The 24,485-nt window shown below is 37.0% G+C and overlaps 1 protein-coding gene across 1 annotated transcript in view; it reads right to left on the reverse strand.

Moving 5' to 3' along the window:
- Positions 1-2,752: 2,752 nt before the first annotated feature.
- Positions 2,753-24,485, reverse strand: part of LOC144437876 (uncharacterized) — a 49,958-nt gene continuing 28,225 nt past the window's right edge. The window contains exons 3-20 of the mRNA XM_078126944.1: positions 21,773-21,878; positions 20,178-20,272; positions 16,236-16,364; positions 15,593-15,627; positions 15,072-15,202; positions 14,666-14,689; positions 12,752-12,798; positions 12,356-12,466; positions 11,740-11,883; positions 10,431-10,526; positions 8,584-8,685; positions 7,764-7,874; positions 6,892-7,066; positions 6,442-6,557; positions 5,995-6,088; positions 5,219-5,449; positions 4,661-4,758; positions 2,753-4,381 (exon numbers count right to left, since the gene is read on the reverse strand). Of these exons, the coding sequence (XP_077983070.1) occupies positions 4,262-4,381; positions 4,661-4,758; positions 5,219-5,449; positions 5,995-6,088; positions 6,442-6,557; positions 6,892-7,066; positions 7,764-7,874; positions 8,584-8,685; positions 10,431-10,526; positions 11,740-11,883; positions 12,356-12,466; positions 12,752-12,798; positions 14,666-14,689; positions 15,072-15,202; positions 15,593-15,627; positions 16,236-16,364; positions 20,178-20,272; positions 21,773-21,878 (1,965 nt within the window). The 3' untranslated portion in view covers positions 2,753-4,261. The remainder of the gene's footprint in view (positions 4,382-4,660; positions 4,759-5,218; positions 5,450-5,994; positions 6,089-6,441; positions 6,558-6,891; positions 7,067-7,763; positions 7,875-8,583; positions 8,686-10,430; positions 10,527-11,739; positions 11,884-12,355; positions 12,467-12,751; positions 12,799-14,665; positions 14,690-15,071; positions 15,203-15,592; positions 15,628-16,235; positions 16,365-20,177; positions 20,273-21,772; positions 21,879-24,485) is intronic.

Genomic DNA, 24,485 nt, shown 5'->3' on the forward strand with positions numbered 1-24,485 from the left:
ACACTATACAATTAATGTTTACTGTGTTTTTAGCACAGCAGAGAATAAGTAGTGCTTTAGGCCATAGCCCCTCTGTTTGTGGGGAGACTCTCTCACAGTCCTCGGGATCAGCGATCGCTAAAACGGTTGTTTTGTATGTCCCGATATCTACCATATGATTGTACTCGAATATCCTCGTACTGTGCGCCCTCATCGACTACATAGGGCTGATCATTCGTTGACGTGTTGCTGCGATGGTTGGGGTTATTTGGTGGGAATGTTTTTGAGATGATCTACATGAAGAACTGTTTATTAAAAGAATATACAAATCATTAATAATAGGCGTATTATTTCTGAATTTTGGTCAAATTTACTCATCGAAACTAGGCAGCACTTCATAGTATTACTAAAAGGAACATCCTTTTATAAATAACGGCTTGTATTTCAGTATCAGATGTGTATAACATTGGCGCTAACACAAGCCCTAAGGAAGTTTTGAAACGGCAGTCTGTCTGTATATCATTGTTTTCAATACAAGTGGATCAACTCAAATGAAACTTAATACACGTGTTTCATATATGAGATAAAGGAAGAACGGGTTAGGTTTTGGTAACATGAATTTTAATGGCAATTAATTTCAATCTTGCTCCGGTAAGACAGCAATGACAATGCTGCCCTCAGCGGTAGTTGCAATTTCTTTCAGATCTATCGTCAACTATGGATATAATCGCCGATGTGTGTGTGTTGAAAGCACAGCCGTTTGTGGGCTAATGTTCTATTCAGGGATGGTCATAATCCGAAGTAAAGGCGTTATTAGGTATTTACGAATACACGAAAAATACTGTCACCAAGTGTTTGCACTTAAAAACGATATCGTGTTACTGGTATGACCACCCCTTTAGAATTTAGCCCATAAGCGGCTGTGCTTAGAATATACTACTATACACACCTGTAACTCCATGTGAACTCGTCACGGATTTATGCAACATTTACATGTAGACTGGCACTAGTTCCTTGGGAGATTTTTGGGTTTCAAGTCTTGTATTCGTCAAATGTTTTGAGTTTGTTATTCAATTTTAGTTTTTCAGGAAAATATCAAACTTTCTTTCCCCAGTTACTACAAATCAGCAGTGTCCCAAGATTGAACGTACTGTAACGCATTCACCCAAATGGCAACTGTTTCGAAATCACTTATTCAGGTTATCATTTCACACAAAAGAAAGAAACCTTTTACACGCATTCAAATAAAGATTGGAAAAGAAAACCATGAGACTTGAACAAGTCTACTATACTGCCAAAGAAATGATAACTGTCCGAAAGGAAACTGAAACAGCTGTACACTTCTACTTTTTTGCCGATATGTGACTAAAACATTGGCCTGCAAATGTTTTAGTTGCTTCTGCATTTGAACATTATTGAAAACGTACCTTGTAAGTCAGTCATTTGAAAACTATATATCAACAAGGTAATGATGGACAAATACCCCCCCCCCCCCCGTCTTAGATTATAATACGTACATCCACAGACAGGTAAGTTACTTGTCTGTGATACACCATTCTTCAACTTGTTTACAAATGAGCCTATTTAGAAAGAAACTTTACCCACCCATGATGGCACGTACTAGACTAGTAGAACAGATGTTAAAGCGACACTAGCAATGCTGGAAAGGGGACCAAGGATGTGCAAAGCATACTTACTGGGGGGGGGGGGGGGGTTGCAACATTTTTTGAAATTTCGTGTAACCTTTGTTTATGTTTCCCAAGAAAACCTACCGCGTAATTTCAACCAGTATACACGTGTCTATATTCGTTTTGCAACACGCCATGGGAAGACGTATGGATAGGTTGTAATAAACAAAAACCAAGGTTTAAATACGTTTCAGAACCAACATCCCAATAAATGGAAAGCTGACTCACAAAATGTTTTCATGTAATGTTTATTTCCAATTGAATAACTTATTCTTACAAGGTAAGGCATTAATTATCATTAAAAAATCTCAAACCAGACTATTCTTTGGCACATATATTTTTACACCATATACAATAGAAGTTTATACAGCACGTACTATCATGTATACCAAGGAGTATTTACAACCGTTACGTACGAATTCCATCGTCCTCTGTCAGAAAAAACCTCATCCGTTCTTCTGAATACACCATTCTTAATAGTTATCAGTGAATATTCTTACAACTACGTAAAAACAGCGCTAAACTGTTTAGCTTATTTATTGCTCAACCGGTTTTGCAGACATTCAAAAGATCTAGAGTTGACGACCCGGAGTGTTCCAGCAATTCTAGATTTATAATGACAGTACAACCAGTGTATAGATAGCAAGATTACCCCCCCCCCCCTCCCCGCGCCCATAGATCCTCATAGCAACATGTGCATACACATATGTTACACTTACAAGCGTCAGCGTATATAACATTAGTTTGTAAATAGAGAAATGTCAAATACAACAATTTGTAGTTTCCTTACAAACGCTGAAGTGTGATATCAAATGTGTAGAGAAAGAATAATTATAACTCCGTTTCACCCCGTCCCGTCCCGTCCCGTCTTGCCATGTCCCGTCATACCTTCGTCTTTTTAGATTTTTGATTTTCAACATGATACCAATGTGTTCCCAAAAGATACATTCTGTTGTCGTCCATTTACTCCATTTACCACATTATCATTAATACATCTATATTTGTTTACCTATTTTTGTAAATGTAGAGTCTTCCCACACCCCCAGCCCCGCTCCCCAGCCCCTCCCAAATTTGAGATAATGTCTGGTATTTGGATATGACATAATATCGAACAAAAATGACAACATTTACAGAAAAACGGCATTTCTGTCCTAATGTATTAATCGGGAATAGTTCTGAAATGTTGTAATCTCTGACCCACTATCAGTATACTTGTTACTGGGCTTGAGACGTCGTGATAGTAGATTAGGTCTTGAAAATAGCTCGAACAATTAGTCTGGGAAAATAGTAAATCAAAGGTTGCTTTCACGCAACAACTTTGGTTTGAAATATGGTGCGTTCTGTAATATCACTGTCTGTGTGACAATTAGGTGGGTGTGAAACTCAGTCGATTACACATTATTTCAATCCTGGGCAGCAAATTGACCGTATTATTTCTGCGCATGCTCTCTTGTCTTTGGTAAGGTGTCTTTGGTAATGAACGTCTCCGTGTGTATAGTTTAAGTTTACTCTCTTACAAAAATGAGCTGCTGGTGCATTACATAGAATATTGAAATGACTGGGTTATAACTTAACGACTGCACAATTAATTTCACTGTGAATTGAGGTATTCGGTGATCAATGTTATTGCATATTATTACAAAGTTATTTGATTTGGGGTCAATTTCTACCATCCGGCTTTCAGATGAGTGCATTGATTCAACGACAAGCCCCTTACGCTCATTCGAGAATTAAAATGTAGTTTGAATCCGTGACAAATTGCATCCGAGCCATCGAAATCAAGAACCTAGATTTTAAAAGGTCCCATTCGTCTGTTTGCATTCAACTTTTAAAATGGTTGGTTGTAATTTACCATTGATAGTTTGGGATGTGTTACACCTGTTCTGCGAATATTTCATTCCAATGGATAGATGATGTGTCTGGATATTAGTATTTGCTTTATGAATTTTAAATAATACAACGTCGAAAGAACTGAATGAAAAATAGATAAGCCATCATTCCATTAAGTGCTCTCAAACCTATCCTGTTACTATGGTAACTGAGTGATGATTGTTGAAGGTTCACACATCAAGATTGATTATTTTTCTGGATGTATATGATTGTAAATGTACAAATGTTTATACAGCTTGGTGTATGTAAATGCAGTGAGATGTGTTCAGCTTATTAATCTTGTGCAAAACTTCGGACTGCGTTTCCAAATGTTGTCGAACAAAGCCGTCAAATGTTGTCGAATGGTGACGGTCGGGTTGAATCTTGCAGTAGCACTAGTATAGCTTGCCAGAGGGTGTAGTAGCTTGACTATGGCCTGTTATGAATACAGCTAGCGATGGATGACCAGCTTTGATAGCCTTGTACAAGATCATAAGACTGCGTTTCCGATTACTGTCGAACAAAGCCGAAAAGTGACAGTCCGTCCGATAGCCCTATGGCCGGCGGCTGTAAACAAGTGAGAGTAGTAACCATCGAAGCATAATCTTTCTTTGCTAGAATCCTTTTTGGGAATGGTCAATTAATTTCTCCGTCAGGATAAAGTCGTAAATGTTGTAATCAATACACTGTCGTCTCACTGGGACGTGACAAAGTCTGAGTACTTTTCATAAAGTTCTTTTCCTGTCTTTGGTATTGCGATTGTCTTTCTGGCTTTCAAGCCGATTATTACGTAATTGCTCTATCCACTTGTTCTTTGCCGATCGGAGCTGAGTCAGCCATGCATTCTGAAAGAAAACAATGATAAAACCTTTAATTCAAGAATTCATTACAATTAAAGTATTAACGTGTCGGCTCGTTTAAGGTGTTCAATTTAATGATCGCAGTGTGGAATTCATTTACATGTGATAGGCAGAAACAGCATGTGCATAAATATAAATATCCCTTTGGAATAGTTAATACAATTGGAAAAGTTAAATTGTAAACTTATAACAGACAAAGTATTTCCATGCTAAAGTGCTTCGCAAGAATTCATCGGATCGTGTTGAGAGATTGCGTGTACTCACCTTTGCATTCACATTTTCTGTTTGGAAGGTGAGGACAGCTAAGACTTGTTGATACCGACTGATATGGAGCGCAACAAATGCATTCTTCAATCCATTGGCTTTGAAAATAAACAAAAATAAAGATTGACATCAACAACACGTACACAGTATATGTGGCGTATTATGAGTGACGAGTGCGCTAGGAGTCATGTTACCCTGATGGTAGGGTCATCTTGTTATCTTTTTAATTACGTTAATTTTAATAACTGTTTTGGCAACTTGCCAATGACCAATGATATGTGATATAGAGTAGCCAAAGTTGACATGAAAACAATGTGAGAATAAATTTGTGTTTGTTATTTATTTGTTTCTTTTGGAAAATTATTGTATTTACTGTAAAGTACAATCGTTCATTCCCCCACTGTTTTGTTCCTCCGATTTCCTCCATCAGCTTCTTCTTAATTATTTCTGGTATTCTAATCTGCTTATGACATGACACTTGCTGCCCTCGATTTTCAACATATAGTTGCCGTTAAACATTTGTTGTAAATTCAGAAATTAGCATGAATTGATACTTACCCTCTTGCGGCTCAACTTCGATGAGTTCCACGCGATCTAGTGGTATAGGCTGTTTGTAAACGGTAAAGTGAACACCATCTTTCTTGTGTGGAATATTTTGTTGAGTCAAAGACAGCACTGACATACCATCGGACATCGACGATTTCTTCTTTGTCATTTTACGCATCTTTGTTACAAGGACCATGTCGTTGAAGAGAAATAGATAAACTTCCAGCGATTTTGTGTTTTCAACTGAAACAAAAATACGATAGCAATCATGTTGCTGAGTTCGCATGCTGCCAAATTTAGCAATGTGGGAGAAATATAAATTGCTTTAGTATATTGACTGGTCTGTCAATCAGAGGTGTCATAATTTACTTATTAACTTAATATGTCAATCGATTGCCAAAAAAGCATCGCATTCAGTGAAACTCCTTTTCACCTCCATTGGTCTACCAGCGGTCCACTGTTTCTTCATTGAACTTTAAGCTGATATGCATATATATTAGATGTACAATAAATAATCATGACTATAAATCTAAAGGTAATAAGCTCTTGGGAGATGAAATGAAGGTGAAGGTGGTTTTAAAATTGATGGTTCTTAGTAATCGCGAGAAATGTTTGTGAAACCATGTAATGACTCCCAACATTTATGACAATACTTCTATTTCTGGAGTGGTGCTCATCCAGAAATTATCACTATAATAATAATAGATGAATCTTCTCAATTCTGTAAACCGGCGATAAAAAATCACTCAGATTCTTACAAAAATAGAATAAGCGCACAATAGACTTACCACTTAAAAGAATTGGTCCTTCGTGGAGAAGAATCCGTTTGGGACTGGCTAAAATATTACAACTTGAAGTTTTGTTCAGTCTGCCCCTCAAGAACTACAATAGAAAGGACAGTGTTTTAAAAAGAATACTTCGTTTGATTGTATATCTAAGGGTACTCAGACTTTGTATCGCTTGAATTTTGATATCTATTATACAAAGAAACACATGCACGGATAATATGAATCAAATCTCACAATATACCCTACAAACGGTGGCCATGCATTTAAGCTTTTTCAAACAGTAACAGATTTTCTTCTGAATCAATACAGGAATGTAGAATTTGAAAACGTAAAACAAACTGCATCAAATACATCAGGCAATTAAGTTACAATCTGTAATATGTACATGCCCAACAACAGTTTCTTACCTCTGGTACAAATACTACATGCCCAACAACAGTTTCTTACCTCTGGTACAAATACTTTGGCATCTATGTCTTCAATTGGTGGCCATGAAATGAGATGATGTAATTCACGAAGTCTTTCAAAGTTAGCTAACCATTTCACCTTCCCTTCCATTTCACCTATTAAGTGTAAATATCAAAATAGATATTACGTCATAAGTCTGGGTTTATCTTCAATGAATATACTAGTAACATTGCCATGCCAACACAGTCATGTGATGTAGTGTGTTGTAGAGTAGATACGTCGTGAGTCTCAAACAAGTATAAACTCTGGAAGTTACCTTCATATATAATCATACCACAGACAAATAACACGTGTTACTTGTCAGTGTTCATACTAATGAAAGTTACAACACTTCGTCAACAATTCTGTAAATTGAAGGAAAAAATTCAATGCTGATTGTGCTCTCTCGGAAAGTAAAAAAAGTATCAAAATTGTTACAATTACACTTACGGAGTCCATTTTCAACGGACTGTATCGTTGAAGACAACGCTTTTCGCTCTTCACCCTCATGAGTTTTCTTCCGAACGTTCTTCAACAACAGTGGAAGTTTAGTAATATGCTGGATGGGCGCCACCATGAGGTCACTTACTTGTAACCTGTTACATCGCGGATCTTGTTCGCACCACTAGCAAAATTAAACGGAAAATTTTAGATTAGTGCATTTGTTAGAAATCAGTCTTAGGCTGCGGTCAGAATTTACGGTGGGGGCATGCATGAAAAAATTGAGGGTTCAAAGGGGGGCATGAAAAAATTGAGGGTTCAAAGGGGGGCATGAAAAAATTGAGGGTTCAAAGGGGGGGGGGCATGAAAATGCTGATGGTCTGAAGGGGGGCGGGGGAAGGGGGGGAGGGGCTGCGAAACTTTTTTTGACCAAAATAATTTCTCCCCAGCCACCCCCCCCCCGTACATTCTGACCCCAGCCTTACCATTTCAGTCCGTCGGTGTCAGTAACCCGAATTACAGGATATTACCACGACACTTGTGCACGGTTTAGAATCCTATCTCTAATTGATTGATATCTCACTTTGAGATAACTATACAGCCACACTGTGTGTTCACTTCGGGAAAAAAAACACTTAACGTCGTTTTCAATGTGTATATTTTTCAAATCAGATACAAATCAAGATATACGCGCTATTCAGCACTATTGATGGAAATGTGACGTTCGTGTTGGGATACAATCGTCAATATTTTATATAACCCGCTGAGATACTATCAGTGGCAATGAACCTTGTAAGAAGCGAATTCGAATAACTTCGTAGTAGTGAAGCTACATAGCTACACACGTAAAGCTATGTACAACGACTATGTTGAATACCTACCTTCAGAAACTCCAAAAAATCGGGATTTTTCCTGAGATGTTCAAGATAGATGAGAGCACCAGAATAGTTTACACAATAACGTTGATACGCAGGACACTGATGGGTGCCAAACTGAATATAAAATAATCATAATAATGGAGATATTGAGACGTTGTTTACTGGTGTATATGCATACTTAGCTACTTGTCTCGTAGTATGACCGATTACAAAAGAAATCAAAATCAAACATAACTTTTAATAATGAAAGTACCTTACAAATGTAATAGTGGGTCGGTCACATTTTATTTATAAATCATAATACTTTGGTCGATATGTATTACAGCGCCATCACTAAAATGACAGTGACACGAAACATGTCTTGCCAAATTCGAAATCTCAAAGATACCTTATTTTTCAAAGTACTTTTAATAATCGTAATTAAAGCACGCATCCGAAGAATAGCAAGCGTGGTTTTCAATGCAGTTGTAAATTTTGCTGTTGACGTATTTGACACTTAACATAGACAGGAGAATAGTACTAACACACAAAAATTGGTAAAATTTGTCTTCACTGTGATCCAGCCCTCAACAATAAAAGCTGAACAATAATATACACAAAGTCTACTTCTACTGAAAACATTAGACTCACTAGTCGATATCTGAAACCTAGTGTAGGTTGGATATTTAATAACGCCTAATCAAGATCCATAGTAGAAGGACCAAAACGTCACAATCGTTTCTAAGTTACTATAATGATTATTGAAACCAATATATTTTCCATCCTGTAGGTTACAAGCGTTAAAATTTCTTTGGACATTTTATCATTTTTATTTTTCACTCACCGTACTGAATGCTGACACTATTGTTTCCGTCGTCCCAAATTCTTCATTTTTCAACCCATTTGATAGAAGATGTTCGAGAATTTGACAAAATGACACACTGACCTGTAAAAAGGGAGATAAAAACACCATTGACACAAGAGTATACTGCTTAAATGTACCATTTTAAAGGCCTATGACATGTCAATGTTCTTGGATTATAGCACCTAACCTAACCGTAATCATAACCTAACCATACCATACCATACCATACCATACCATACCATACCATACCATACTATACCATACCATACTACACTTTTTGTCATATAACCTTAGCATTTGGGTGTTTGAGACACACACAATTCTTGTTCGAAACACACACAATCCTTGTTCGAAACACACACAATCCTGGTCAAAAGGCCTTAGCATTTGCCGTTTTGTGCAACAATTTACTCTAAAACAGGACACATCAAAAGATGCGTCAGTTCCAGGCGACAAAACAAACACTCCAGTCGAAACCACACCAACTTGTGTCTGCATCAACTCTCATTGACGGAACCCTCGATGTCTTCTGTTTTAGAGTAAATTGTTGCAGAAAACAACCAAATGCTAAGGTCTTATGACCAGAATTGAGGTGTTCGAAACACACTGAATCCTGGTCATAAGAGTTTAGCATTTGGGCATTTTCTGCAACAATTTACTCTAAAACAGCACATATCAAAGGGCCGTCAACACGGATTGACAGTTCGGGTAGTCTACAGGACGGGTTTTTCGGTGACCAACACCCCGTACAATTCTGACTCTCCGACGCGTCGCGACGCCCCAGCAGTGGCAGTCGTTCGATCATGGATTGGTGGGTACCCCGGCTTGTTAGCGAAATTTCATATGTACCCCTTTTCCAGTTAATATTTCAATGAAAAAGAACCCCCCCCCCTTTTTTTTTAATATAGTGAATCTGGGAGAAAATCACTTCAAAAACCACATTCTTTCCGAAATCCGGGAAGTTTTACCTTCAACTAGCTCTGGATTTCTATGCTACGGGGTTTCGACACGTCGGGAGAGAGAGAGAGAGAGAGAGAGAGAGAGAGAGAGAGAGAGAGAGAGAGAGAGAGAGAGAGAGAGAGAGAGAGAGAGAGAGAGAGAGAGAGAGAGAGAGAGAGAGAGAGAGAGAGAGAGAGAGAGAGAGAGAGAGAGAGAGAGAGAGAGAGAGAGAGAGATGGGGCATCGTACCCATATTCTCGGAGGGTGATCTGATAAAGTATCCCCTTTTTACGATTCCATGGACCTAGATGGCCGAAGAGATGCGAAACATCCATTGGACCGCGACCAAGAAAATTGTGATATTGCGATTCTGAAGAGTCACTTTCACGGTAGTCATGTTCGCAGACGGTGTACGCGTTTCGCTCAAGGGACGACTTAATCCGTATGCAAGCAGGACTACTATCACAGCAGAGTACCATCTAATTTGGATGAAGAATTATTTAAGTTTGAGCGTATCATACACCACTTTTTAAAATTTGATGTAGACACTGGACGTACGTACTCTACGAAAAGACACAGCGAGAGAGGGGTGAAAAAGGAGACACGAGAAACATCAGTGGAAAGTCACCGAAAACACTGGACACCGCGTAGTAGACGTCTACTGACTGCTAGAGCGCTCTCTTCAACGTTGAAAGCGGCATTTGAGAGTTAATGTCAACAATTTACTCTGTTCGACAGACCAGAAGTTAGCGTGTCTTAGACACCACACGAAAGCGCTATGTGTTGTCGTTGTAGTAAGTAAACACTTTTGTTATTATATTTTAACAATGCTGAAATCTCAGGCAGTGTAATAGTGTATCTGAGCTGTTATCTAGTAAATCGTATACCTGACAAAGTTCGTCCAGATTAGCGAACAATTTCGACGGTTCCACGAACATCAAATGTCCCTCGACCTGAACATCTTTCAGAGGTTCCAAAAATGCCTGAAAAGCAAAACAAAAGCAAAATTCATTAATTGAGGATTGACATTGGAGCCGTGATTAATATTCAGCATTCACCAGTTCATAATTGCTTTGTAAACTATTTGATAGTGTCTAACAACAATTCTTTTAGAATTGAAACCCATTTTTGTTGTTATATTATTTTACTAAAAGCCTTTGTCCAACAGTTTTAGGTTTTCAGACCCTTTGTTATCATTGTGTCTATTTGTATTATCTTTTTTTTTATCTAATGTATGATTGACAGGTCAGTGTGTGAGCTGTACAATACGTCAAATGTCATTAGGCGTTGAAACTTGTCATTTCTAAAGGTCCAAAGACTACTACCCGGTATCATTTAACATTATACTAACACCGTGTGTGAACACATTGCTGTCAACACAATAAGCGTGCCAGAAAATGTTATATATATGTACATGTACTAGCAAGCTTATACACATTTTAATATAAATACTGCAACAGTTGTTCGCTGTGAACTTTGACCTCACATGACGTCAGCGTTGAGTATAAAAATTGCTGAACTGCCTGAAACAGAACGTCGTTCAGCTCGCCAAAATCGTAGTAATCATCTGGCCCACTACAGGCTTTACTAACAATAGTATATTTTAGTTACCGTCTTTCTCGACAAGGATCTAAGTATTAATATTGTTACATTTTAATACTGTCACGGGTGTGAATTACCCTTTAATCAAATAATTTTGATTATTTTTTCGTAAAACACCGAAAAAAAGTATTAGTGGATCGAGTATAATTGTAGCGCGTGCAAAGAAATGTAGCAAGACTTTTGTCGTACCAGATGGTGAAATAACTGTGTTACGTTGCTAAGATATTTCATTTGTCGACTCAGACAAGGTTCTGTTTCAGGTTAAACTGGCTTCCATTGTATACTAGTTCAATATAAGTGTTATTACACGTAACACAACAACAGCAAATAATAACATGTTATGTTATGAATAGACACCGTCGTGGGAACGACCTGATATTTGTGGTCGAAAAGATTTCGGACATTCCTTTTTCACGTGATCTGTTCGCCCCCAAAAAATGAGATTGCTTTACATGGTACGCTGCAAGTAAACCCCTACAATGTTTGATACAAAATTGTTCAAAGAATAATTAACAATAGTTAGTATTAACAGTTAACAATATTACTATTTAAAAGTTGACGATGGTGCCACATTAAATAATTTAAAATGCTTACATTTCTTAGCACCATTAGGTGGTCGAGTAGATATACACATTCGCCTTGTAAAATTTCCCAAACCGCTTCTCGGCGTTTGCTTTCCGTGTCTGTTAGCGGAACATTAGATTTTTCCGGTCCAACAAACTCCCGCCAATTTTTAGCCTAGATAACAAAAAACGAAATTGGGTACAAATTAAACAAAATGTCGTGAACAACTCCTTAAATTTCACAACCTTTAAAGATTACATCTTGTAAATTTTATGACTTACCGATTTTGAATATCAAACATAAATATTAGAAAGGGAGTTGGCGCGACATATGAAATACTAGTAATCCTGTACCAGTAAAATGTATTATTCATATATCCAAAACGGACCTTGGGGTTGGGTTGTATCAGAAAAAAAATACTGAAATTAGATTACGAAGACTGCCAAGCTGTGTGTAAAAATGACTATTGGAAGTGTTCAGTAGATTTTCCCCTCCCTTATTCGCAATTTCATATATGTTTGAATAACACATGTAAATCACCCCACTGGCTTTTCTCTGAAAGCAACAGTTCAAAATGCACACAAATTCGTTAGGTTTGTCGTTGGGATAGACAAGTGGTCATAGCAGACGATGTTTAATGGCTCACCTTATACTTGGAGAAATCAAAATCATCAATTTCTTTAACTTTGATGTTGTTTAACACTTGACTTAAATCTTCTAGTGATGATGTTCTGTCTTTATCCTTGTCCTTCTCTTTCTGTGAAAAGACAAAAAAGGAATAAAGTTTGTTTATAAATACATGTACTATCACAAACGATTGGAATAGACCAATGACGTGCCTACAAACTCTTGCCATTTTGTTTTCGCGAAGTTTAGGTATACTTTCAAATACTATTATCTAAGTTCGCAAACTGTTGTCAAATGACAAAATTCCCCTGTAAATAAACACATGTAATAAAAAGATTTTCTTTCTAATTCTAAAAGTTAGCTAGTGGTAGAAGTTAAAGTGGAATGAGAATGAGAATGCTCCATACTCTCTCACCTTTGACCGACGCAATGTCCACGTTGAACGGGCTGGTTTCTTGCCTTCTGTAAATGAAACATAAACGCCTGTTTGACGAACAATGTGATCACTGGTTTGACCTCTGTATACAGGTCGAGTCTAAGGTTGTCGACGACATAGTTGGTCGAAGCCAAGAGACTAGTCTTGGTCACTATATCACAAATTACCGTTTAGCTTGTGATTGTGACCATGGCAAGTCTGGGCTAAGTTGGTCAAGGAACTGCCACCTACAACTAGAGATATCAACAGGGTAGACTGGACTGGGGTTGAATAACACGATGGGATCTGACAAATACAACAATCTCCTAAATCCATCAAATAATTGTGCAGCTTTACTTGCGTGTTTGCACAATTATGCAGGCTTTTTTTCGCAATATTAAAAAGCGGTGGATTTGAGCTCTTTTTTTTAGTAGCAGTGTGATTTCGTTCATGATTTCTGTTAGCACAATTTCAAAGCATTGGGGTGGCATGAATTGTGTGGCATACGATAGCGGACGGTACACCAGGATGACAAAATTTGGCGGGATCTTACGACGTCAGGACGAGAAATGATTACCGTTCCTTACCCTCTGCACTGTCTGTTAAGGACTGGTACGAATCGTATAACTCTGTTTTGCCTTGTAAATAATCTGAAAGATGAGTAAAAGGCTTTTCCCTAAAAAAATAATCTCCACTCGCTGACTAAACTACTTTAATTTAACAAACTCAAAACAAAATTTAAGTCTTCAAAACACTACAACCAACCATCACCTATTACGTCACTGCAAAGTCGTTTTAAGAAATCACACTAGTTTTACGAAAAAATCCACGAAATAAGGAGAAAGATTACACGAACGAGAATTCTGTAACTACTTGTAGAAACTACAAAGTATATACTATAAATTATTGAGAGGAAATGTCAAGACATCAAAACCAAGAAAGGACCCTGGAACCATGTTTCAGACTGAACCTGTCCGATAATTTTACAAGTTATGACAAAATGATGTTGATGCAGTTTTCCGCTTACCCTTTTTCATGAATAATTCTTAAAACGTAAAGTTTTAACGGTACTCGTTGAAATTAAAGGCCATATCATTAGTTGGTCAACCTGAAACTGAGAATCTATCGCTAAAGTTAGCTTTCGATGTCTCTGTCTCTCTCTTTTGGCTGCACTCATCACTGCGTTTTGCCTTGTAATAATACAGTAAGGATGGTATTGCATCTTCACTAGTGTATTAAATGACGTTGTTGTTTGCAGGCAACTAGTACTTGAAACTACATTAAACCACCTGATCTCAATTAGGCCTACATCTATAATGTTTTCACTTTCCTTCCAAAGTCCGAGAAAAGTGCTATAGATTCGAACATATAGCCGCATAAAACTCGCAGAAACCAAAATGTAGTGGATTAAATAAAGTATTCATCTAAATCAATGATTCCTCTTGTTTTATTTTTTTTAAAATTTGACAGAGTCCTTTCGTTGATTAGATAGATAATAAACAAAGACAAGTTACACCCATAACCACTTTAGAAATACACTCATGGTGTTAATCTGAAAGAATTCTTGTACTACGTGCACTCTCTAAGAAACCATGTCTGCTATGTTAATGCACAGTGATGATTTACAGTTATAGCATGAATTAGCTAGATTGCACCGTTAAATGTTAGTATATATGACTGTAATATATATTGAGATATGACCAGAGTCGAGTGAAACAGGGAGGGGGCACCCAAGTTCGTGTTAAATTCACCAAAACTTTCTAGATTAGCACAAATTCAATGTTTAAACGAGTTTTGATAGGGGTACCTCACTCAAACTTCTGATCGGAATGTTATAAATTTAGGAAGCGATCAGCGCATGCTTGGACGAGTGTATTAACTTGACACACGCATGCGTGGATTCGCGTGATTTACCTGAAAAATATCCAGCAGTGAGCCCTTCATATGAAAGAAGGATAGGAAAAATGGAGTTGTTACTGAGTAGCCACCTTCAACACTGGCACCCAAAAACTGACACAACTTTGACGTCGGTTTCAATAGTAATAGCTCATGACGTCATCGACAATGCATACTAGTATTTCCTCAAAAGCATGGTAAATATACAAACACAATGGATGGGTGATAACGAATGGCAAAGTGGTGACTTTTTGAAGTTTGCTTTGTTGAAGAATATAAATAAACAATGAAATCCTTTTTCTTGATATGATTTCATAAGTTACTACATGTTCAGCTGTTTGTGTGAAGACAGTCGTCCTGCTGCATTATATTGTCACTTCTTTGAAATACTTCCACTGGTTTAATATTCAGACCATATACTCACTTGCCAGGACCTGACTTGTACCACTCTCAAGTCCAGGAATCGGAACGCCATCAACCACATGTAGATCACCGGGTGAAATGTTGAGTGATGGTAAACTAACAATGTGAGCACTGGGACGACGATTCTCAATTCTGTAAATATATATGAAATGCAAGATGGACCAATTATATGGACATGTATTATCGTCATTCGTGCTTTCAAATCCTACAACTCAGTTACATGTAAATCCTTCGTATTGTTGTAAGTATTAAGCATTTTAGAAATCCTGCACCTTGACCCTTGACCCTTGACTGTGATCACTAATAGCGCGTTGTCATATTCAAATTCTTAATAGCAAATATGATGTGATTTTCGTTAATGAAAGGTATACTAGTAAGACGCCCTCGGACGGTGATCTGATAGGTTATCCAACATTACATTTTTTGGGTAATTGTATTCCATTTTCGATTGCTAAATTAGGTTATTGTAAAAGTGCCATTTGCTTTAATTTTGTTGATGTGTAAGTACTACGTCATTCTTACCCTGGTCTTTCATCTCCTTCGTCTTGTATGGAATCCTATTTCAATAAAATATAATAACATGTTAAAGTATTGAATTGCTGTGACAGTGTTCAAATTGCGTAATTTATCATTGTTATCACACTACGTCATCCTACCTAGAATTTATGATTTTCTTTAAAAAGTGTTGATTTAGTACAGACGACAACTAGATTACTAATATCACTAAAATAGCTAAATAAATACCTTATTCATAATGGTTGTGATGACAATGTAAATGAGGCCACTAATGAAATCTGGGACGTGTTACTGATAGTCGCATTGACACGTTTATTGTATGAACAAATAACAGCACATCGACATATCGTGGTGTATTAATAGGCCATTAATAATAATGCAAGTCTATATGTTTGAAATGTAAGGAAGGTGATGCGAGGAATAGTTCGAAGACTTTCCAGTGTCATTGATATAGTACTAGTAGCATGTATATCTATAATATATAAGCTTATATACATATATCTTTAAACTGAGAGAAGGTGAAAATGTGGAAAAAAACCATGGTATTCTCTGGATTTTCAAATGTAAGCCCGGGAGGTGGAAAAATGAAAGACAATGCAATGTGTTATTGATTGACCCTACAGTATTCCTCGTGTGACATCGACAATACCTGAACTTGTAACGTGTTACGTAATGTCTCTGACGTCATCGCTCCACGTCTTCGTCGAAATGCCGATGGCGGTGGACGCAAGTCATCTTCTTCGTCTGTCGGATTATCTGAACCCGAGGAACATTTCACCTGAAATCGGAAACAACAATTATAGCTTTTTATCGACGCCTGAAAAAAGTCTAAATGTATTGGCACACCCCCAGAAACAAAAACACTCCCTCCCTAATCCAAAACATCCAAAAACTATTGCAATAAATATAATACATGAAATGTAAGTGATATAATAACATGACCTGAAACAGTCTACATATCATCAAGATACAAAAATCAATAGTTTTGGTGGGAATGAAAATATTAGAGCATGTCCCGACAACGATGATTTAAAGCAGTCTTTTATGTTCAAAAATAACTTTCTGCCTGTCGTTTAGAATTTATTCTGTCGACTGACACAATTTATCTATGTGGTGTACAACCCGAGGTTCTCACAACGTCAGACTGAACGATCCAAGTATCGTGGGACAAATCTACAACTAATCAGGCATAAAATAACCCAACGTCTTCGCATCTTCTTTAGTCGAAATGGAAATTGAAACCACCTCGTGGGATGTGTGAGGCAGATCGAAAGAAAGAAATCGATTATATATGTTACAGGTGAAATACAGACAAAAGCGGAGAGGGGTCAAACGAAGTGTATTTGTTTACAGGCAAATTGTGGTCTATTTGACGTGATAGAACACCTGTCGTGCTGGGCTATTGCGAATCAAAATGATATCGAAACGGGGTTAGATTAAAAAAACAAAATCACAAAAGATGCCCCAGAAATCCAGAAAAATCGCTTGTATATGGAATGAAAGGTTTTGGTTACATTATCAAATAATCAATTTCTAATCCAAGTCAAACATGTCACTATAGGATTACAGTTCTACACAAACATTACATCAACCTTACCTAGTATTTATTTCTAGGGTAAAAAATCAGCCAAACGACTGATGAACGTGTTTTCATTACTAAATTTGACAGGAAAGTCCAGCTGCAGGCACTAGATTACATCACTGTCACTGATAGTCGTTTGAACAGTGTGTAGACGGGAGTTGATTTTAGAGGAAATTGGCGCGTAGTGTTTCTTTACCTGAGCGTGTCAACTTAATTCACCACCGTCTGGGATTATATAGTTCAACATTTAACCTTTAACCTTTACTGTATAATTATTTTTAGATTCGTTTGTAATCCATAATTCTACATCTTCATTAATCACTAAACAGGTTTTGATCAATTGTTTGTCATCTTTTTACCCTGGTGAATAACCTCGTTATCACATTTTAGAATATCATTCCCCACAATTTGAAGTCGACTTTATGATACCAGTTCATCTGCTGGTAAACACCGATGGCAAATTAGAGCTAAGGCGGGAACATTTTTTGAAGAACTGAAGAAATTTTGATTTTTTGTTTTTCACTAGTCCAGTAGAAATAAAGTTTGTGGATATAATTGCGCGATTTGGTCTTTACTTTAATTGCTCCACTGTCATTGTAAATGGATCACTTTACATAAAATGAGAACAGACAGGGATCTCTATATCCCATTATATCAGTACACTTATCAAAACTATATCCACCATTAAAAAACACCTACAGCATGTAAATTTGTGCAGTGACTGTACTATGTGATTGAGGATTTTTATATACCCAATTCACTAAAACGTCAAGCAGCGTATCGTAGCGGTGTTGATTAATTTCAATTTATATGACATATTCACGTTAGCTCACCTGCCAGTACATCACCATGTCTTCATCGGTCATAGTAAACACATTTGATGCGTAAAAAGGTGCATATAACTATAAAGAGCAAAACGGGCTCTGATGTACATGTTTATGGGGGGGGGGGGAGATTGTTATATATAAGCCTGGACTGTTTTAATCTTTAACAAAACAACAAAAACAACACAAAAGTAATCTTTCGTATATTGGTTTATTTTTAGCAAGGACTGTGCATGACTAGATGAAAATGTGTTTGTTCGTTGCCATGGAAACGGTACGTGTTTCTAGTGTCCACTTACATTATTTCCTCTTTGCCGTTGGATTTCATCTCTCCTACATAACAGTATTTTAAAAGCTTACTGTTTATTTCTCTAATGACGAAGCAATGACGAGCTCATTACGACTAGTAAACGTCAAACAACATACAAGACGTTTTTATTACATTGTAATTGTTTGCTTGACATTCCACTTGGATAGATACAGTGAAATGACTACATGAGACCCTGTACATGTTATTAATATCAACCCGATGCCACAAATATTGTACTGTACATACAAACAATAAACAAATTGAAATCTCTTCGATTTCTGTAAAGGTTTTATCTCGAAAAATGTACTTTCCCGTAGCTTTAGACACATTTCAACCTTTTTTCCGTCTAAATTCAGAGAAAAGTTTAGTCACGATTTAAGATATATTGATCTTTCTTATCCCAGGTTCTCACATTGGCGTTATCTTATCAGTGTAGCCATGAGCCAACTTTTTCTATAGCTCTGCTAAACAATTTGTTTTTTAACACCTACATTTTAATCCTTTTATCTAAGTGGGCCTTATATCTAACTGAACAGTTTCATAAAATGGTTCCACAGTTACAGCTAGTGCAGATTTGAGGGCCGAGTCTGATTTGGATTAATTCAGGGATGAGTCATACCTTAACTACAAATATTATTATCAAATGATTTCAAGTCAATTTATAAGTTCCAGGATGACGAATCACTTAATAAATCCCTGTCATGTGTCTTTCCCTCGTACTAACACGATTGTGTTAATGCCATATCCCGTCCACGGTGATACCTTCTCAAATATTGCTTCACAACTTTGGAATTCTCTGCTAACTGACGTTCGACATCCATGGAAATTTTAAGAGCAAACTTTTAACGTATTTGTTCAGTAAAGTTTACCTGATCGATTAATCCTGTGACGTCGTCGTAGATCAGAGTTTTCTTTGGATCCTGATAATGTACGCATATAGTTTGCCATTTGATTGATCGGTACGGTGACTTTATAGAGTATTTGAATAGGCAATGTCTACGATCATCAGTGTTTGTTTTTATCAGTTGTTTTCAATTTGTAACATCGCTATTATTCTAGTTCACATATCTCTTAAAGGAGGCAATGCTTTTGCACATATCAAGAAATGACTAAGAGGAAACTTCATAATCAATTTCTATCTACATTTAGCATGTACAATGTACAATGGTACATACATTCGTTTCACTTTAAAACACCTACTTCGTTCTATATAAAACTCTTCACAAATACGCAATACATACAATTTATCTATACTCTGCACCGTTGATTTACTCGACTACAAAAATGTCTTGGCATTCGAAAGTAAACAACTGTTTGTTCAAACAGAGGTATCTTTCACACGTATCCTAGAAAAATCTGCTTACGTCATCAATGTAGATAATGTATTTTTAATGGTTTTCTCATATCAGGTATTATCATAACATGTATTACTTTTGTCAATATTACCAGGGGGCTGTATTCATGTGTCCTTTAACTCTCCTTGAAATTAACTTTGAAATCGACAGACCTGACGTGAGGTATATCCATTTAAAATGACGACAGTCCTTATACACTGTGCATCTTTACAGATAACGCAACTCAGCTAAATTACTTCGGGAGACTTTCTCATTAATAACAAAATATCATGCTGTTATATAGTCATTCATCAAATTATATCTGGTGAAATATCCAGCTTGTGACCAGGACATTGTGAAAAGTTTGACCAATGACGTCATTATGGGCGATAGGTTGCCAACAAGTCGTGCGTTGGTAAATGTATTCCCCAAAGCACACCTGACAACGGAATTTCAGTTATCGCTCATGAAAAATAAGTTCAGAGTAACAAAATAATGATAATCAATCTTATAAGTATAGTAATGCTATGTTTGAACTTACCATGTTGTCTTTGTAATACGATGTCCTAGTTTGTAAAGTTTCTGGCAGGGGAACAGTTAACGAGCTGGTTTCACTGACGAGTGATTCTTGCGAACCTACAGGCAGATTGTAATGCATGGTATCATTACAACTATAGTGCGTTACTTGAATCCGAATTAATCGTGTGATGGACATCTCCCAATGACTAGGGCTTACTCGTATTTCATCCAACCATCTGTTTGTGGCACGTAACATAGTCACAGTATCTCTCGAACAATTTTAGTTTTTATAATCATCATTGCAACATGTTTAAATACCAACGGCAATATTAGGTTTTAGTAAATTATTGCAAACTAACGAACATTATCAAAAAAACAGGTATATAATGCAAATTAACATGTTTACGTTGAAGAAAATACATCTGTTGTTATGTATTTGTTTAAGATATGTAGAACAGAAAGCATCAAGCATAGTTGAAGAATAGATGGTTTTGACGCTAGGAACAAAATCAATAATTTGACCTTGTGATCTAACCTTAGGGAAAGAATCAAGTCGAGGCTATACATGTTTATCTTGATATGTTGTACTATCATGGCTGGAGAGTGTGGTGGTTGATAGTGATGGAAAGAACTGTACTTCATCATATCTTGGATAGATACTTGTAGTACAAGTCAGAAACATTACTGCTGACAATGCTAGTTTCAAAATATTGCAACGATATAAGATTTCTTTGAATAGGGAGATGAACTTGACAGTTGACCTCAAATATGAAAGTCAAAGAAAATGGTAAACAGTACCAACAGTTTAAACCATTCATTTATGTCTCAGACAGACAGACAGACAGACAGACAGACAGACAGACAGACAGACAGACAGACAGACAGACAGACAGGCAGGCAGGCAGGCAGGCAGGCAGACAGACAGACAGACAGACAGACAGACACAGGCAGGCAGGCAGGCAGGCAGACAGACAGACAGACAGACAGACACAGACAGACAGACAGACAGACAGACAGACAGACAGACAGACAGACAGACAGACATAGGTAGGGTAAATTAATTCCTACTGAGTCTAATATTGTTCGTCTTTCGTCGTGCATTAGATATCGAGATCGATAGAATCAAACAACATTCACATCTATTTGAGAGATTCAGCCATTGAATGACGTACATTATTTGCAAGAACAAGCAAGCACAGTGTGTATAAGGATATTTGCTACTGATGGGATTTGGGAAAGAATGTATCTAAGTATCTTGATCGAAAGATTATTTATGGTACAAGACGATACTACGATCTCAGGGGTTTCTTTCCTTCTGATAGAGATTCTTACAAAAGGTCGGTAATTTGATTGCACTATTCTACTGTTAACCATGTACCTATGTCGTATAGGGTGTAAAGTTGTCAAAGAACGTTAAAGGAAGGCGGGAGCTTTGATTTTGCCGTCTAACTACATGTAATTTTCTTCACCTATCGATGCCGCCATTGATATTAAATACGGACACACGTGAGCTTGAGGGAATCTTTGAGAGTCATAGAAAAGGGAGAAAAGAGTTTGGTTTTTTTGACAGGAGTCGGTAGTAATCTTTGAAATCTATGATGATTACGCTATACTTACTATGAAAGCTATCGGCAGTAAAGGGGCTACCCCCTGACTCGTCGTCTTCTGCTTGTGTTACCAGCACCTTGGGACTTTGCCTCAGTGACGAACTCTGCTGCTGAACCTATGTCAACAATGAAGGACAATATTAACAACATTCAAAGATAAATGACTTCAACTTGCACGGTGTTTGCAAGCTGGTTTTCCCTTTCGTGTGACTACACATAATAATAAAAATGATATTATTATATTATAATGATAATGATATTGTTATTGTTATTAATAGTTTTAGCGATTTTTACTCTATGAGCAAAGCACGGTATAATTATTATCTTCAGCACGGACCTATAACAGCACAATTGCCTTTATCCTTCCTCAACTCCCAGTGGAACATAGTCCATCGTAAGTGCATAGAATTCAAGCATTCACATTGCAATCTCTATCCATCCTTCCAGGTTCCCAATTATACAACTGGATTTACTGGGGCACAATCGTAGTTCAAATCTTGTCCACGGTCTTTAGCCATAATTTGACAGATATAATTATGTGGGCCGATATAAGAAAAGTCCCAGTATGCAACCAGAAACGGTATTTCAACATCTTCACTCGATGAAGTGCAGAGCAGTTCGTATCAAAGTATAATCATATGGGAGTCTTCAGAAAGTCTAACTTTGACTGTACTGTGTGTAGAGTTATACCTTCGACCGTAGCTTATGTTCTAATTGACATGAAATTAATTTCAATGGCATTCACGAAGTTTGTGATAAGTTCACCATATCTCAGGAAAGGGCAACATATCATCTACTATTTCATCAATTTTTGATACGTTATCTTTTCAACAGGCGCCTTCTATTTAACAGTGAGCAGGATAGAAAAAAGGGATGGGTCTCATTCAGAGTTCATGACACAAGGAAATCAGTGTATCGGACATGAATCCCTCAAGGCGAAGAATCAATAAAAATTCGTGTGAGTGTCATTCAAGTGGCTATTATTGGAAAATTGAAAATAAATGAAGGAAGGAAAAAAATCTAGTTTCTAAGGTGCGCTTAATACATGTACTGCCGCTAAACATGAAGTCAAACAGTAATTCGCACACTACATGTATGAAATTATATGCAATGTACATATATAAGATCTTATTATAGATTGCATCAATTATCATTTCATCTTAAATTAATTTGTTATCATTTTAAGGTGATTATTCGGTATCTTTTACACGTGTATTACGAAAATCAGACATTGTGTATAAGTTGTATGTCCGTGATTTGTCTCACAAGTATGCTAAGGGTGATCCTATTTTTTCCCTGTTTTTCATTACCCGACCGCCCCAAATGTCCAGCTCCAACATCAATTGTTTTGTTTATTTCGCCCATCCCCCAATATTTTGTAGAACAGTGCCCTCTCTTGCAATAATATGCAAGTGCCTGGACTGTCAATGTCAGCTACAGTCATGGCGGCAGCGGCGACGCTTTCATGACGGAAGTTTTTCAAGTGGGAGGGGAGGGTTTTAGAGGAGAATCATTGTCAATTGTGTGGAGAAGCTGGGAAAGGACTTGTTACCAGGAATTTAATAAAAGAAGATAGAGAGGAGGAAAATGAGAGACAGAGAAACATGAAGAAGATGATTTTTTAATCGACCAGCCGACCCATAGTTCTATGAAAAACAATGAGAAACAGAAAAAATGGGGTCCTATGTCACAACTGTTCTCCTTTTTGGAGTTGAATACTGCATACATGATATAGCCAAGAATCCACCTACGCCATGACAGACGGTTGATATAAGTCGTGCTCTGTATTCGCTAGTATCTACAGGGTGGAAATAACTGGGCCATAAGTCACTCCGCTCATATTCAGGCGAAATATAAATATTTAAATACCTTGATGCATCACAGTACACATCATCAAGTAATACGAGAAACACTGAGAAGGGGTCTTTAAGTCCTAACAGTGTTTTGTCTGAGTGTGAATACTAGTAAAATACTGCTATAATAATTAAATGCGGAATTGGACGTGGACGACGTTAATTTTGGCAACGATATGCATAAAGCAAGCTGACGGTGCAACGTAAGATATTTACATAATTATATAATTGTTTCAATACAATCTGTTCTGACCAGATTATCATAAAAAGTAAAAACACATTGGAGAAGTGTAGAGACAATCAAAATGATTCATCAAATATTGATGTTGTGTCTTCTTTCTCTACTTTTCACACTGTGATCATGGTTGTTAAAAAAAATATAAATTCGATGTAAAACCTAAATGCGTGTATTACATGTATTATCACCTCTCGTAATCAGTTTGAAAATATATCCCATCTATGTAAACTGAAATGTAAAAGAACACAATCACATAGTGTTGAATAGCTCTTCTTTTGCAAGAAAAATCACTCTCGAAACATTATTTGGGTGTTGGAAAACATCGCGGTGAATAAATCCGTAAAGAAAATGAGTTGTAGAAGCAGAAATGGCAAGCAAACTTGCAATTGTCTGACGGTACTTTTCAAAGAATTCAATATCGCTTATATCGGCTAAAAAGGGATGAGCACTAAGACATCTTTATAAACAATTCTATGTGTACTATGTGTTATTGCAATGGATAGCCACGGGGACAACTGATAAGATTTGAAGATGAATTTTTGGTGTTCATCTCTTTGCCTTCCACACCATGAAATGGTTTGGCCCAGTAGCGTTTCGTTACAGTTACATCGTATTAAAAGTACGTTGGCAGT

The sequence above is a fragment of the Glandiceps talaboti genome, chromosome 1 (genome assembly GCF_964340395.1).
Source record: "Glandiceps talaboti chromosome 1, keGlaTala1.1, whole genome shotgun sequence".
NCBI lineage: Eukaryota > Metazoa > Hemichordata > Enteropneusta > Spengelidae > Glandiceps > Glandiceps talaboti.